Source organism: Drosophila guanche, unplaced genomic scaffold, assembly GCF_900245975.1.
Source record: "Drosophila guanche unplaced genomic scaffold, DGUA_6, whole genome shotgun sequence".
NCBI lineage: Eukaryota > Metazoa > Arthropoda > Insecta > Diptera > Drosophilidae > Drosophila > Drosophila guanche.
Window position 1 is genome coordinate 6,936,126 of NW_022995746.1, and position 14,789 is coordinate 6,950,914.

At 47.7% G+C, this 14,789-nt stretch overlaps 4 protein-coding genes across 11 annotated transcripts; 1 reads left to right on the forward strand and 3 right to left on the reverse strand.

Moving 5' to 3' along the window:
• The first annotated feature begins 155 nt into the window (after positions 1-155).
• LOC117581789 lies at positions 156-1,060 on the forward strand. Its single transcript, XM_034269219.1, has 3 exons — positions 156-382; positions 443-844; positions 914-1,060. Exons 1-3 carry the CDS (start codon positions 314-316, stop codon positions 956-958), a joined length of 516 nt encoding a protein of 171 aa, XP_034125110.1. The 5' UTR covers positions 156-313; the 3' UTR covers positions 959-1,060.
• LOC117581788 lies at positions 1,028-1,664 on the reverse strand. The gene is made up of 2 exons (XM_034269218.1): positions 1,598-1,664; positions 1,028-1,547 (listed from the first exon to the last, which is right to left on the reverse strand). The coding sequence occupies exons 1-2, from the start codon at positions 1,662-1,664 to the stop codon at positions 1,291-1,293; spliced, it is 324 nt and encodes a 107-aa protein (XP_034125109.1). The 3' UTR covers positions 1,028-1,290.
• Positions 1,665-2,494: 830 nt separating this feature from the next.
• On the reverse strand, positions 2,495-14,789 carry LOC117581772. Of its 8 annotated transcripts, none has more exons than XM_034269188.1 (14): positions 14,363-14,789; positions 10,239-10,425; positions 9,874-10,179; positions 9,144-9,245; positions 8,815-8,922; positions 8,520-8,618; positions 8,355-8,453; positions 8,189-8,287; positions 5,218-8,088; positions 5,037-5,135; positions 4,855-4,947; positions 4,596-4,661; positions 2,837-3,236; positions 2,495-2,632 (listed from the first exon to the last, which is right to left on the reverse strand). In XM_034269188.1, exons 2-14 carry the CDS (start codon positions 10,348-10,350, stop codon positions 2,626-2,628), a joined length of 4,461 nt encoding a protein of 1,486 aa, XP_034125079.1. In that variant the 5' UTR covers positions 10,351-10,425; positions 14,363-14,789; the 3' UTR covers positions 2,495-2,625. The 8 variants fall into 8 exon arrangements, with proteins under 8 accessions (XP_034125079.1, XP_034125077.1, XP_034125080.1 ...); XM_034269186.1 differs by lacking the exon at positions 14,363-14,789 and adding an exon at positions 10,499-10,603; XM_034269189.1 differs by lacking the exons at positions 4,855-4,947; positions 14,363-14,789 and adding an exon at positions 10,499-10,604.
• LOC117581783 lies at positions 3,318-4,501 on the reverse strand. Its single transcript, XM_034269212.1, has 2 exons — positions 4,377-4,501; positions 3,318-4,321 (listed from the first exon to the last, which is right to left on the reverse strand). Exons 1-2 carry the CDS (start codon positions 4,441-4,443, stop codon positions 3,804-3,806), a joined length of 585 nt encoding a protein of 194 aa, XP_034125103.1. The 5' UTR covers positions 4,444-4,501; the 3' UTR covers positions 3,318-3,803.

Genomic DNA, 14,789 nt, shown 5'->3' on the forward strand with positions numbered 1-14,789 from the left:
TTTGGGTGCAAACACATTTGAGCTATCGAGATATCCATCTACATGCTAGACCAGGGTTCTGTTCTGCCATGCCGTGTGGCAATTAAAAATGGCCGAGGGCCCATAATAGCGCCTGGAATTTGGAGCAGTCTAATTTGTATGGACTGACAGTCGGGCCGATCAGTGGGTGGGCAGCAATCAATTGAGCCGAACGATCAGCGATCGCTGGAGCCAAGCACCGCTTAATGTGCAAATAATTGGACATCTGCATATAAATAGCCGTACGGCCATCCTGTGTTGCCCCAAAATCGTTGGACACTCTCACAAATCCAGAATGCTGCGTAAGTTCTTCCTCCCCCTGCTGCTGCTCTGCTGCGTGGCCTTTGAGGCGGCCCTGGCCTGTGTAAGTAGCTGCTCCACTTGGGGAAGAACAAAGACAAACTCCCTTTGGTTTCCTTTGCAGAATGGCTACAAGGCCAAGCTGGTCAAGATGGAGAACTGCGCCGGCGATGATGCTGTGATGACGTTCGGCAGCGACTTTAGCCTCAAGCTGAACAAAAAGTGCGAGCTGGTGCCCTCGGGCTGCATCATAAACAAGCCCTTTGGCACGGCCTTGGCCAAGTTTAAGGTGCAGAAGGATGGCATTGTGATGAAGGAGGGCAAGGTGGATCTGTGTGCCGCCATCGATCAGGCCACCACAGAGGCCAAGGATCTGCTGAAGCTTTTCGGTGCCCCATCCGCCTGCCCCGTGGCCGAGGAGAAGGTCTGCGCCAATGAGCACACAGTGGATCTGTCCAAGTACAAGGCCATGCTGGGCATGGCACGTGGCCACCTGATCATCGATTCAGAGATCAAGCACGATACAGTGAGTAACCCAAGGAAGTTCTGGCAGCTGGTCCTGTGCTCATTGTATTTGTTTTTTGTTTCCTTCCAGGGCAAATCCTGCTTCCACGCCGAGATCGAACTTACCAAAAACTAAAGTGTGACCCAAACATTAACCCCTTGCTTATGATATGAGTCTTGCAAATTGTTAAGTTCGAATTACAAATGCAATAAAATTGGTAATGAGGAGCACCCCAAACAGCACAGTCGATTGCTTGGATTTATGCCGCACAAAAGTATTTAATTATATTTTTCCTGCCCATCCTGGAAGAGATTTTGCTGTGCCAATGATTCAAATATTTGTATGCAGCTTAAAGCTATTTCCACGTCTCTCTGGCCTGTCTGCAATGTCTCTTTGTCATCAGGAGACTACAAATTAAAATAATCTGAAGAGCAGTACGCATACCTTAGAGGAAGAGCCAGCAAGTGTTATTTGCCCTTGCCCGTGCCATTCCCGCTCGCTGTTTTATTGCTAAGCTTTGGCACAACCATCAGCTGGGCACAATCCTTTTGGCACTCCTTTAGTGTTTCGTAGTCGTTGTATTTGTGGTAGCGTGGACACTTTGTGCGGTGCCTAATGCAGTCGAAGAGCACGCGATGGAAGGCAAAGTAGAAGCGCGGTGGACCCGGGCAGACGCTCTGATGCATGTGAAAGTTCTTCTTGACGCAGCCATCAAACAAGCCAACTAAAGGGGGGAATGGAGTAATCAAATAATAATATAAGCTGACAGCTTACAGTGAGTTTTGTTCTCTGTCTGAGCCACGAGCCAGCAGAGGATAACAGCGAGCAGCCACAGCCTCATGCCGAATACAAGTTTGCAACTGTTTTGGCAACCTTTAGTAATTACACAGCCCCATTAGTACCACTTGAAGCATGAAAACGCGCAATAAAACAGTTCGGCAGATCTATTAGTAATATTCCTTTATTTATACCTAAGTTTACTTGTAACATTCCACAACACTTTGGACTTACGACTAGGGAGGCTTCTTTAGTAACATGATAAAACTTGGTTGTTAGTCTGTGATACGAGTAGCATAAGGTATGATAAGGGAAGCTGTTTTGTTGTCGAAGACCATCTTGGGCAGAGTGAGGGTGAGGATTGTGGGGCTGGGGGCTACGCTCTAGCAGATACCCGAGAAGCTGTAGTCATAGTCGGTGTTCTTCTCATTCAAGCGGCCCAGATACTGCGAGTGTTTGATGCCAAAACTGTAGGCGGGCACATGGGAGAGATTGATCTGTGAAGGAAGTTGAAGAAAAAGCAAAGCAGCAAAGGCAAAGGGTAATATTTAATTCATAATTTGGTCAGGCAAGTAATCTAGAGATAGCCCTTATCCGGTCTATTGGCCAGCAGACATTGTATATAACGTTCGGGTATCATGTGCATTGTCTGCTCGCCAGCGAAAGGCGAGTGCATAATGCCAAAGGATAGGGCAGGCGTGGAACGCTTCTCCCAATACTGTGGGCAGGGTTTCAACTTATTTCTAGTTCAATTCTAAGCGCATATTTAGTTGGTTACCTTCTCTGGACAGTGAGCACCTGGACCGGGTTTGGCATCGTCGCCTACAAGCTTGTACTTGCCGCGCATCGTGTACACTGGCGGCTTGGGCTTGATGGCCGTAAACTCGCCGTCGTAGTAGCCGGGTCCGGGCATGACCAGGGCCGGTATTAGTGGCGGCTTCTCGCGCCCGGCCATGGTGTAGGCCGGTGCCGAGCGTATTTTGCCCTCCTTGCTGCTGCCCAAGACGGTGGGTATTTTGTAGACATTAGGAGCTGTCGGGTGGCAAAACAAGAGATTGGAATTAGTAGGATTCATCATGGACTGGCAGATGGTTTGACTCTTTTTTGTTTGGTTTTTTTGTTTAGATTTGGTATGGCTTGGGGTTAGTTGTTGCATGAACTTGAGAGCTGAGCTGCAATAGGAACACACACAGAAAGAGAGAGAGCAGTAAGTAGTTGATTGAGTCTGTCCTTTACCTGATGATCTTCTCCTGCACGCTGCTCGCCTCCACAGCGTACTTCACAGTGCTGATCCGTGAGGATCTGCCGCTGGTCACAATTGCCCCATCCGACTGCACCACCGTGTTGGTGCTGGCACTGGCCGCTTTCATGGCGCTGGCATCTGACCTACCGCTGGCCACAACCTTCACGTTGCCAAGCTCCGCCTGGCCATGGACCAATTGTTTCTCGCTGGTCGTCACTACCTTTGTGCTGCTGTGGTGCTGATTGCCATTGCTGAGTGTGTTGGGTGCAAGTGGTGCTAGTGGCTCGGAGTGTCCATTCACCTTTGTCACCGCTGGCTGTTCCACACCATTGACTATGGTCTTTGTGGTAGTGGTGGTGCTGATTGTCGTGGTGCTGTCAACATTGTTGCGCACTGTGCAGAGATTATTTAATAAAAACAAAAATTCAAACAAAAATCAACACAAAAATTTCACTAGAAAAAGCCAATTAAAAATACAGCTCTGATTGCTTTAATTCTAGTCAAGAGCATTATGTGGTGGCTGTTCCTGGGGCAGTGAAATGCGTCTCAATCTCTGAGCATATGATGCTGGCACTCGGCCAGACACAATTGTCGCGTGGCAAACATATTGGCCACGGGGCTGGAACGGCATTTGGATCTCTTCGAGGCGTACTTTTTGCCCACCGAATCGTAGTAGAAGGTGAGCTGCGGTGCGCCCGTGCAGGACACTGACGTGCCTTGGTTCGCTTCCAGGCAGCGATCGGAGCTCGCAGGAGTGGAGCATGACCATAAGAGGAGCAGACAGATCAGAGTTTGTGGGGTCCACATCGCTGGAGTTTGGAGGTTGAACTAAGGCAAAGTGTGGGAACTCGAAGTGGTTTTTGGGTGCAACTAATTCGTTTGAGCTATGACCAATCTATTTGCCATACGAAATGGAGAAATTCTGCTGGGAATCTTTATCCATTGCCAAACACTTTTCATTTAATGATATCTTCTCGATCTCCTTCTACGCCTTTGAGTCAAGTTACTGAGGACACGTGGCGACTGTTTCTTTTGACTTTTTGCAGCCCCTCGGCGACCCACTTGGAGGTAAGGATTTGCACGTCTAAGTGCTGCTGGATTCTCATTCGCCTTCGCGTCGTCATCTTTCTTTTGCTCCTTGGTCTTATCGTCTTGCTCCTCACCAGTGCCAACATCCTCTAGGCCCGACTTGGGTTTGCCTTTCTTTTTGTCATCCGCTGGCGCTTCGGTTGTGGTGGCATTGCCCGAATCATTCGCTGGCTTCTTTGATGTGGGTATTTTCATGTGAAAGTAGCAATCATCCTGGCACAGCTTCATAGTTGGGTACTCGTTGTGCCTGTGAAACTTGGGGCACCGGGTAAACACCTTTGTGCAGTTGAAGATGATGCGATGGAAGGCATAGAAAATGCGACGTGGTCCGGAACAGGAGCTCTCGTGCTTGTATCTGTTGTGTGTCAAGCAGGCAAGATTGCGACCATCTGCATACGGTATGGAAGTTACAGAAATTGGGGTGCTACTTCCATATAAGCTTACAGTTCCTTCTGTTTTCTGTGTGGGCAAAGAGGTAGAAACAAACTGCACAGAGCAGCAACAGCTTCATGGCGCAAACTCTGCGAAACTAAGATCTAGATGGGGGAGTTCCTACAAAGTTCCCAACTGATTACACCCCTCATTCGATCTGCTTAAAGCGTGACGCATTCCCTGCCCTACATTGGTAATGAAATGTGCCTTAAGCCTTAAACTGAATCTTACCGGGACTGGCCAAGCGGCGTTCGCGTCTTTGCAGAATGCGATCTTCAATGTAGGGGCCTCTATGTTCTAGTTTGTGTTTGTGGTTTGGTTTGGTTTTTTGGTGAATATTTACAGAGATGCAGAGATGTGTGCATGGTGGGTGGGGAGCCAGAACCGAGTGGAATATGTGAAAACAGAAAAGAAATAACACACAAAAAGATAGCAAATGCACAGGAACAGAATCCTCAACCCAAGTCAAGCGAAAGCGGGGAGCACCTACCTGGCAGCGATGGCATGGGCAGCGTCTTCAGGCCAAAGCTATACGAAGGCGAACTGTCGAAGCGGGAATGCTCTGGGTGATAGGAGCCCGGGGCTAGAGAGCGGAATAGACAGCAGGCAACAAGGACATGGAACATGTAGAAAGACTCTTAGAACTATTGGTGCCTCAGTCTAGAGGTTTACCTGGTGCATCGGTGGTTACTTTGATCTCGGATCTCGAGCCAAAGGTGTACGCTGGTGCATGCTGTGTGCTATGCTTCTCCGGCTCATAGGCAGAGGGTGCTGTAAGGGTCAGTGTTCACCATGAATTGGAAGTGTGTTGGCAGCAACGAGAGAGGGTAGAGGGTAGAGGGTTGCCACTTGCCTGGTGTATCGCTGATGCGTTCCCGTGTCAGCTTCATGCCAAAGGTAAAGGCCGGCGTGCTGTCCGGCTGACAGTGCTCCGGGAAGTAGTCGCACGGCGCCGGTGTGTGTGTCACATGCTCGTGGGTCGGACGACCTGCAATTGTGTAGGCGGGTGTATGGTCGAGGCGTACTCTCTCGGGCGCATAGTCGCATGGCGCAGGATGATGATTCACCGCCTTGGGGTCGTATTTGCCGCCAAAGCTGTAAGCGGGTGTGTGGTCAAGTCGCACCTTTTCAGGGCTGTAGTCTCCAGGCGCCGGTGTCTCGGACGTGGCCTGCGGCTCGTGCTTGCCAGCAAATGTGTACGATGGATTGTAATCTTGCCGCAACTTCTCCGGGAAGTATGCCCCAGGAGCGGGCGTCCCGCTGGGCTTGGACAGATCGTGACGACCCGCAAAGGAGAAGGCAGGATTGTGATCTTGTCTAACATTCTCAGGATGGTAGTCTCCAGGAGCAGGCGTGTCATTGGAAATCTTCGGATCATTCCTTCCCCCAAAACTATACGAAGGAGGATTGTCTAGACGACTTTTCTCTGGACAATAATCACCAGGAGCGGGTGTGCCATTGGCAATCTTTTGGATGTGCTTTCCTGCCATCGTAAAGGAGGGATTGTGATCTTGACGAACTTTCTCGGGGCAGTAAGCTCCAGGGGCAGGGGTCTCACTTGGCTTGGAAAGATCGTGACGACCCGCAAAGGTGTAAGAGGGATTGTGATCTTGTCTGACATTCTCGGGATGATAATCTCCAGGGGCTGGAGTATTATTCTCCACCTTAGGATCATTCCTGCCACCAAAACTATAAGAAGGTGCACTGTCCGTAAGACACTTCTCAGGACAGTAATCACCAGGAGCTGGTGTGTCGCTAGAGATCTTTTCCGTGTGTTTCCCTGCCATTGAAAAGGAAGGATTGTGATCTTGTCGCACTTTCTCGGGACAATAAGCTCCAGGGGCTGGTGTGTCACTTGGCTTGGAAAGATCGTGCCGACCCGCAAAGGAGAAGGCAGGATTGTGATCTTGTCTAACATTCTCGGGATGATAGTCTCCAGGAGCTGGAGTACCATTGACAATCTTTTGGATGTGTTTTCCTGCCATTGAGAAAGAGGGGTTGTGATCTTGTCGAACTTTCTCGGGAGAGTAAGCCCCAGGAGCAGGTGTTTCACTTTGTTTATGAAGATCGTGACGACCCGCGAAGGAGAAAGCAGGATTATGATCTTGTCTAACATTCTCGGGATGATAATCTCCGGGAGCTGGAGTATTATTCTCTACCTTAGGATCATTCCTTCCACCGAAACTGTACGAAGGTGCGTTGTCCGTAAGACACTTCTCCGGACAGTAATCACCTGGGGCAGGAGTGCCATTGGACAGTTTTTGAATGTGTTTTCCAGCCATCGTAAAGGATGGGTTGTGATCTTGTCGCACTTTCTCAGGACAGTAAGCTCCAGGGGCTGGTGTCTCATTTGGTTTGGACAGATCGTGACGACCAGCGAAGGAGTAAGCGGGATTGTGATCTTGTCTAACATTCTCAGGATGGTAGTCTCCCGGAGCAGGTGTGTCATTGGAAATCTTCGGATCATTTCTTCCACCAAAACTGTACGAAGGAGTGTTGTCCAGTCGGGTTTTCTCTGGACAATAGTCACCAGGAGCTGGGGTATCGCTTGAGATCTTTTGTGTATGTTTTCCGGCCATCGAAAAGGAGGGATTGTGATCTTGTCGGACTTTCTCGGGAGCGTAAGCTCCAGGGGCGGGTGTATCACTTGGTTTGTGAAGATTATGGCGACCGGCGAAAGAAAATGCGGGATTGTGATCTTGTCTGGTCTTTTCGGGATGGTAGTCTCCAGGTGCTGGAGTATTATTCTCTACCTTAGGATCATTTCTTCCCCCAAAACTATACGAAGGAGCGCTGTCCGTAAGAGACTTCTCAGGACAGTAATCACCAGGAGCAGGAGTGCCATTGGCAATCTTCTGGATGTGTTTTCCTGCCATTGAGAAGGAGGGATTATGATCCTGTCTTACTTTTTCAGGAGCGTAAGCTCCAGGGGCTGGGGTATCACTGGGCTTTGAAAGATCGTGACGACCAGCGAAGGAGTAGGAAGGATTGTGATCTTGTCTTGTCTTTTCTGGATGATAATCTCCAGGGGCTGGAGTATTATTCTCTACCTTAGGATCATTCCTGCCACCAAAACTGTATGAGGGAGTGCTGTCTAGACGGGTTTTCTCCGGACAATAGTCACCAGGAGCGGGTGTACCATTGGCAATCTTTTGGATGTGCTTTCCTGCCATCGTAAATGAGGGATTGTGATCTTGTCGGACTTTCTCGGGAGCATAAGCACCTGGAGCAGGTGTGTCACTTGGTTTATGGAGATCGTGACGACCGGCAAATGAGAACGAAGGATTGTGATCCTGCCTAACCTTTTCCGTTTCGTAGGCCCCTGGGGCTGGTGTGTCGCTCGTCTTGTGTGGGTCGTGGCGACCGGCGAATGAGTAAGCTGGATTATGATCGTGCCGTAATTTTTCGGGACAATAGTCGCCTGGTGCCGGTGTGGAGCTGTCGAGCTTCTGCTCGTGCTTACCCCCGAAGGTGAAGGCCGGGGTGCGATCGCCGCGATATTTCTCCGGTGCATACGAACCGGGCGCTGGCGTCTCGCTCACACACTTGAGCTCATGCCGCCCCGACAGTGTGTACGAGGGCGTGTGATCCAGACGCACCTTCTCCGGCTGATAGGTGCCCGGTGCTGGTGTATCGCTGGCCCTCACCAGATTCACGCGATGACCAAACGTGAAGGCTGGCGTCTTGTTCAGCACGCACTTCTCGGGTTCGTATGCGCCGGGCGCTGAAAGAGCAACAACAAAAGGGGACATCGTGTGAGTTTCGGGTGGAAGTTCGGGTGAGAGTTCGGGTGTGTGCGCAGCAAGGGCCGAGGCTCTACTCACCGGGTGTGGCATCGACTACATCGTGATTGCCTTTGCCAGTGATCGTGTAAGCGGGTGTGCTGTGCAGCTTTGACTTTTCGGGACTGTAGGCACCGGGTGCTGGTTCAACAATAAACAAAACAATTTGTGACATCTACCGAAAGCCAAGAAGCTACAGAAGCCTTACCTGGCGTTTCACTGATCTGAGTGTGCTTTGTCTTCAGGCCAAAGCTGTACGAGGGCATGTGTTCTTGGCCAAAATGTTCAGGCTTATAGCAGCCAGGCGCTACATGTAAAACAGTGCAAAATGTCAAGCTACGGATAGGTGTCTGGGGGGATGGGGAACACAAACCTGGCGTATAGTCGGGCTTCTGTTCGTGGTGCTTGATGCCGAAACTAAACTCTGGCGTCTTGTGGGGATTCACTTTTTCGGGGCAATAGGCGCCAGGAGCTGTGGGTGGGATAGACACAATGTCATACATACAACAATTACGCTAATTAACAACAAAAGAGTGTGTGGAGTGCTAAAAGAGAGAGAGAGAGAGAGAGAGAGAGAGGGCGCTGATACTCTTTGCAAATGGAATCTCTGCTGGATGTTAGGTGGGAGGGTGGTTTGTTGGGGTGCTGGCTGGGACTGGGAGCATTACCTGGTGTAAATTGATCGTGTTGGATTTTAGTTCGTCTACCGAATGTGTAGCGTGGCGCATTCTTTTTTGATTGCGTGACCCCCCTTTCAGGGCAATAACTATTCGGAGCTGTTAGGTGTTAATATAAAACATAAATCAAACATACTCAAATCAACTAGTAGTAGAGGAAAGGTAGAGTAAGTAGAGCTACAACTAAGGGTGAGAGTAACTACGCACTAAGTGTGAGTAGGGGGGGTTTTAGATCGAAAAAGGGGGTTAATAATGAAGGGCAGACCAGCACCACAGCGAGAGACAGTTTGGGGTTGGGTTGGTCGATTAGTTGTGGTTACCTGGATTGTTAACAATGTAAACGTTAACCTTAATGCGAAAGGAATAGCGCGGTGCACGCCGCTTGGTCACATCAAGCGGCACCACTTGATAATGGTTCGGACCTACATACATATATTATGCATATTTGTGGGCGATGGCAATCATAATTCAGTTGAAAGAGAAAAACGTTTCAAATTAAAATCAAATTAAACAAAACACACAAAAACAAACACGAAACAAAAACAAACACACAAAAAGGAAATGCGACACGCGGTACGGCAGAGTGTCGCAGCTACGAGCTATAGTAAAAGAGAGCTAGCTACATGCTGTAAAAGTAACCAGAGAGAGAGAGAGAGTATCGATACAGAAAGAGAGACATAAAGAGAGAGCAGCTAAAACTTTAACTACAGAGTGGGGTGGGGTGGCTACAGAGAGACACAGCTATACAAAGCAAAGGTAGGAAGGGGGAGGCGAGGTACGGTACGGTACTTAGGTAGGCAAGAGAGCAACTTACGCACTGCTTGAATGTAGATGAAAGTTTTGCCTCCTAACGTGAGTCATTAGTATATACAAATAATGCAGTTCGCTCCATGATTGATTGATTGATTGATTGATTGTTTGATGATCTCTCCACATGCAACAACAACCCGCTATAGTACACCATTAATCCATAAACCATTCAATAAAGAGAACGCACCACCAAAAAGCACCAGAACAACGCGAAAGCACGCACCACAGACCGAGACTTACCTGGAATCAGGCTAAATTTGGCATCGGGCGGCTTCTGGCCGAAGGTGTACATGGGCGTGGCATCGATCACTGCCTTGGCCGCTGGCTGCACATTGTATTCACCGGGTCCGGGGTTCGAGAAGCGCGACAGCTCCTTGGGACGACTCTGTAGTGTGGCTGCCCGTGGATAATCCTTGCCCTTGGACCGCAAGCCCGTCACATTGTACTGAGCGGGTCCGGGGCCAAAGGTCTCGTACTTGCTGCCCAACTTATGTCCAAAGGAGTACGAGGGAGCGCCCTTCTTTTTGGAGTCCGGCACTTTGCTGCCTGTAAAGGGAGAACTCTCCATGATCTTGGGAATACTTTCATCTTTTTTCGAGACTCACCAATCAATGTGGGTAGCTGCACAATGGCTGGCCCTGGTGTGGCTGTCTCTGCGGCAATTCTGCCCGTACGCACCGTTGGCGTCCAGGGACGTTGCTCAATGTTGCCGCCCATGTTCAATGTTCGTATGTTACGCAGCGGGGCACAGGGTCCCGGATCGACCTTCTTCTTCTGGCGGAAGTAAGCCTTCTGTATTAAAGGAAAGGGAAAATGCATAATTTAGAGCATATTTAATGATAATTATTGGTGCGGGGGCAGCAACCTCTTTCGTCATGGCGAACAAATTCAAAGAACTTGAAAGTTTTGTGGGAAATTGTTTGTGGAACTAAACTCAAATTTGACTAAAGTGGCGGAGCTAACATTCACATGTGAAATGTATATTTCGACCCCTAAATTTAGGGGTAACCTAATAATCCAAATTCCTACTGCAGCGACCCCCCCGTGGGCCCATCAGCTGATGACACAAAAATCAATCGGCCAAACCCCTTTTTAGGCTACGTTTTGTTTCGAATTTTCTGGGCCAATTCGAGCGAGGTGGAGGAGCTCTTTGGTGGCTAATGACAAGGCGTTTGGGTAAGGGCCTGCCTTTCTGTGGCGTGTGGCGTGTGGCGGCTGTCACTTTGCTGTTGTTGGGCACAACGAAACGAAACGGATTTGTTGGCCTACGGGAAAGACAAACAATAGCAATAACTGTGCGGTAGGCTCGTCGTCGCATTCGCTGCCCTGGGTGACGACCTTCTTTTTCACAGCCCCCCCAAAAAAGTGTTGGCAATCGACACAGACAGCCAGCCAGCCAAAGTCTTGGTGCCTGTTGGTATCAGGAGCTGTTCCATCCATCTGGATAGGTGTAATCCAATGTAATCGATACTTTGTCTGACAGCAGCGAAAATCACCTACAATTTTGCTTTGATTTCTGGTCAACAAGGTTGCGCCCAGTCCTACTCCTCCACTCGTCCTAAGAACTATGCCAAGTGCTAATGTTTGCCATTTTGTGGGGCATGTAAGCCAACAAAACGATTACTTTTAATGACTTATGGCCGACAGTTGCATGACGGACGGCTGCCACTAAACAAAAACTTAGCCAGGCCAAGTCCCAAAAACTCCTCCAAAAGGAAAAGCGTGCGAATGGATGGATGACCGTGAAAAGAGTGTTTTCTTTTGCTACGTAAATAATTACAACTATGTGTGTTAGCGAGGGGGCGTGCCGTAGCTGTTAACAGGGCCAATAAAGCCGACGACTGGAGCTGTCGAGAAATGGGGGGAAACGAAACGAACGTCCTGCACTTGTTACTCTCTTTGCCACTTGGCCCCGACCTCGTGCATGCAACTGCCACAGAAAATATTAATACAAAAAGTCAGTGCTGTGCTTTGGTGTTCTTAAAGCAATCATCAGTCAGACGGACTTATGGCTTATATGGTGGCGACTCTTACATCATAGCGTGGAACCCACACACGAAAACTGTTTATTCAATTGCCTTTGTTTTGGGGCCAAGATCAGTCGAGAGAAGTCGAGAAAAACGGCACTAAATCTCTCATGAATGAATCAGCCAATGGACAAACAGACAGAGAGACAGACCCAACAGAAGTCAGACAGATGTCAGACATTTTCCATTGCCTGCCTACTGATTGTTAGTCTCGAATTTCGTGGCCAAAGCCAGGCCAAAGAGGTCGCATTTAATCAAGTTAATAGAGCGTTGGGTGCATGCAATAAATTTGCATGCCAGCGATCAGATTTCCAGTAATCAAATTATAGATGGTGATGCTCGATAATCAACACAGCCACAGCCAGGGGTCACCCATTAATATGCATAGAAATAAAACCGGCTGGCAAGGAGAAACACTAACGCCCACACACACGGGGGGGGACTCTCTGTCTCTCCCATTGAATCTCAGACTGTGTCACAAAACGAATCTTGCCAGACCAGATATGCACAGTACATGCTAGTACTCATTCGATTTGCTCTCGTATTTTGTTATCTCCCATGTGACCTTCAGTGATTTTGTTTTTTATTTTCATCAGGCGTTTACTTTGTTTATTTGATTTAAATTGATATTCCACACACCAATTGACCCCAGCCGTGGACCCGTAACGACAACAAAAACATCAAACCCAACGATCATATCAAATAGATTTAGCACACGTCAGCCTTAATTTATGATATCAACTTTTAAAATATGAACAGACACGCGAGGTTTGGCTAGAAATGGACTCTCTAATACCGCGTTTTCGACAAAAATATTGATGGAAAGATCTAATATTTTAGAAGTTTCAAGAGAGGAAAAAGAAACCATCTTAGTCGCAAACTTCTTAAGTGTTTGGCGGCTTATTTGATGAAAGTCAATATTATATATTGCAGTTGATAAAGTCTATTAGCCGGGCAACACCTTTTACAGGTTTTTTCCTTATACGAAATGTTGATTAACACTTGGCAGCTCCCCTATTAAAAATCAATGAATCATTTAAACATTTAAAGATACGCCAGAACAGTGTATGAGATATTTGCAACAATTTGTCTTTTATTTATTCAAGCTGAGAATTATGATCAAATTTTTGCCACTTGACAGTGTTAGGTTCATGTGGAAGCTACTTCGAGTGCTTTCATCTCCATTCTGCATACACCCCATCCAAAGCCCACCTTCTCTAGGGTATCTAACATCATCCACAAACACTCTTATATACTACTGTTCGTTTCGGGCATCATTTGGCGCTGCTCTCCAAATGGCGAATTAAACATGTGCTCATTTCCCAAAGTTTAGACATTTTTCGAACGGACGTACCGTCTATTCCAGACCAAAGACTTTAACGCCCAAATACGGCGACTGAGGCTGCTGCTGCTGGCTGGGTGACTGTCGTTTCCTTTAGCCCACATTGAGTTGTCCGAAAATGCCAGTTCGAAATTGGGTTTCCAGACAGCAGCCCAACCCACACAGCACACCATCCGTCCATTCATGACTCCACTCCGCCATTTGAACATAATTCACATTTTGTCTCTATTACGTTTAGAGTTTGTTGTCTGTTTGGTTTTTTTTTCGCCTTAAACATTATAAGTTTAATTAAACGCGAACAAGTTGAGCAATTCACCGTCCAAAAACAGAGACAACAGAAAGCAAGTGAACAGCCGGCAAAAGGCCAAATAGAAGAGAGGAAAACAACCCAATCAAACTCAGAGCCAAAACAGAAAGAAACAGAACCGACTCGACACTCCAAATGGTTGAGTTGATAAAGCGCAAACACGAAATCTGACGTCAGCTGTGATGGTGGAATGAACTAGTTTGTGATCTCCAAATCTAATTAAGTTACTTCAAACGTGTTTTGGTTCTCAAATTGCCACACCACACCACACACAGCAGAACAGATCAGACCACAAGCCAAGCCAAAAGAGTCCAAAGAGAAAGCTGGGAAATCGTTAAGGGGAAAAATTTGGCAAAATCTCAAGCCCGCAAGCCAAGCCCCACTAAACGTTAAATCTGCAAATCTGGTTGCAATAATTATTCTATTTTGTAAAGTTTATGGGACAGCTGTTTCCGCTCCAATGATTTATGTGCAAAGTACGATGTCATATCATATCCTCCAACCACTTGAGATCACCCCGGCTAACAATGGCACATAAATAAGTGTTGTATCATTTTATAAATATTTATTCTGTGGTTACTTTTTCTCATTCTCTGGGCGCTTTTTTATTTAATCTTTTTCTTTGGCAACCTTTCTGTTTACAGTTTTGTTGTTGTTGTTGGTTTGGCGATTCTCATAATCACTGACTTTGAAAAATGAGTTAAGTTGAGTTGGGTCGACACGTCAACCGGTTGTTAGAGCTGATGTCATGGCTCGAAGTGCTCTACAGGGTACGCAGGAGGAGCTTACATCTATGCCAACAAGTGACATCGATATGCAGGGCGGCCACAAACATTGACAAAACAATGGCAGGGAGGAGAGCAGGCACCACACAGCCCAGCTGACTGTTGTCTGTCTGTGTGTCGAACCAGGAAATGCCAATAGTTAGACGACGACCTGGGGCCTGGGCCTGCATTCGCGTCAGTCAATGAACTTTCGGGTCAGCACGCAATGGTTTATGGCTGAGCTTGAGGTTGAGGTCTGGCAAACGCCTACTTTTTGCATTATTCTTACCACAAAATAGAAGAGTAGTCTGTCTGGGTAGCCCTTTTCCAACTTTCTTTTGCACAATAAAAAACTTCACGTTAGCCTGCGGCTAGCAGCTCTTATGCCAGACAGTCCTTGCGAGGATAATTCGTTGATTTGTTAGGATTTTCCAACCATCTGTTCGTTGCGGAAGACAATAACACAGCACACAGCACACAGCACACACACACAAGAAGAGACACTCGAAGAGATGGATAGTGATTGGTTATTTTTGATTTATTATTTCGTTGATTCGTTTGGTTCGTTGATTGAGTTCCAGTGACAGGCTGACGAGAGTGACGGTCGAAATACGGTATATTATAATTACAAATTCGCTTGATGTTTATAGTTAGATTGATAGGTAGATTTATACGCTGGATTGGCTGAACCGCACTCGAGGGCTGTCGAACATAAA

Coding starts and splice junctions, on each gene's coding strand:
- LOC117581772 (XM_034269186.1), bottom strand. Junction 8,619..8,814: donor ACACGATCAATTTACACCAG/GTAATGCTCCCA, acceptor TCCCACCCACAG/CTCCTGGCGCCTATTGCCCC. Junction 3,237..4,595: donor ACGCCGCTTGGCCAGTCCCG/GTAAGATTCAGT, acceptor ATCTCTGCACAG/TGCGCAACAATGTTGACAGC.
- LOC117581788 (XM_034269218.1), bottom strand. CDS start 1,664: ATGAGGCTGTGGCTGCTCGCTGTTATCCTCTGCTGGCTCGTGGCTCAG. Junction 1,548..1,597: donor GACAGAGAACAAAACTCACT/GTAAGCTGTCAG, acceptor TCCCCCCTTTAG/TTGGCTTGTTTGATGGCTGC.
- LOC117581789 (XM_034269219.1), top strand. CDS start 314: ATGCTGCGTAAGTTCTTCCTCCCCCTGCTGCTGCTCTGCTGCGTGGCC. Junction 383..442: donor TTGAGGCGGCCCTGGCCTGT/GTAAGTAGCTGC, acceptor TTTCCTTTGCAG/AATGGCTACAAGGCCAAGCT. Junction 845..913: donor CAGAGATCAAGCACGATACA/GTGAGTAACCCA, acceptor GTTTCCTTCCAG/GGCAAATCCTGCTTCCACGC.
- LOC117581783 (XM_034269212.1), bottom strand. CDS start 4,443: ATGAAGCTGTTGCTGCTCTGTGCAGTTTGTTTCTACCTCTTTGCCCAC. Junction 4,322..4,376: donor CACAGAAAACAGAAGGAACT/GTAAGCTTATAT, acceptor TACCGTATGCAG/ATGGTCGCAATCTTGCCTGC.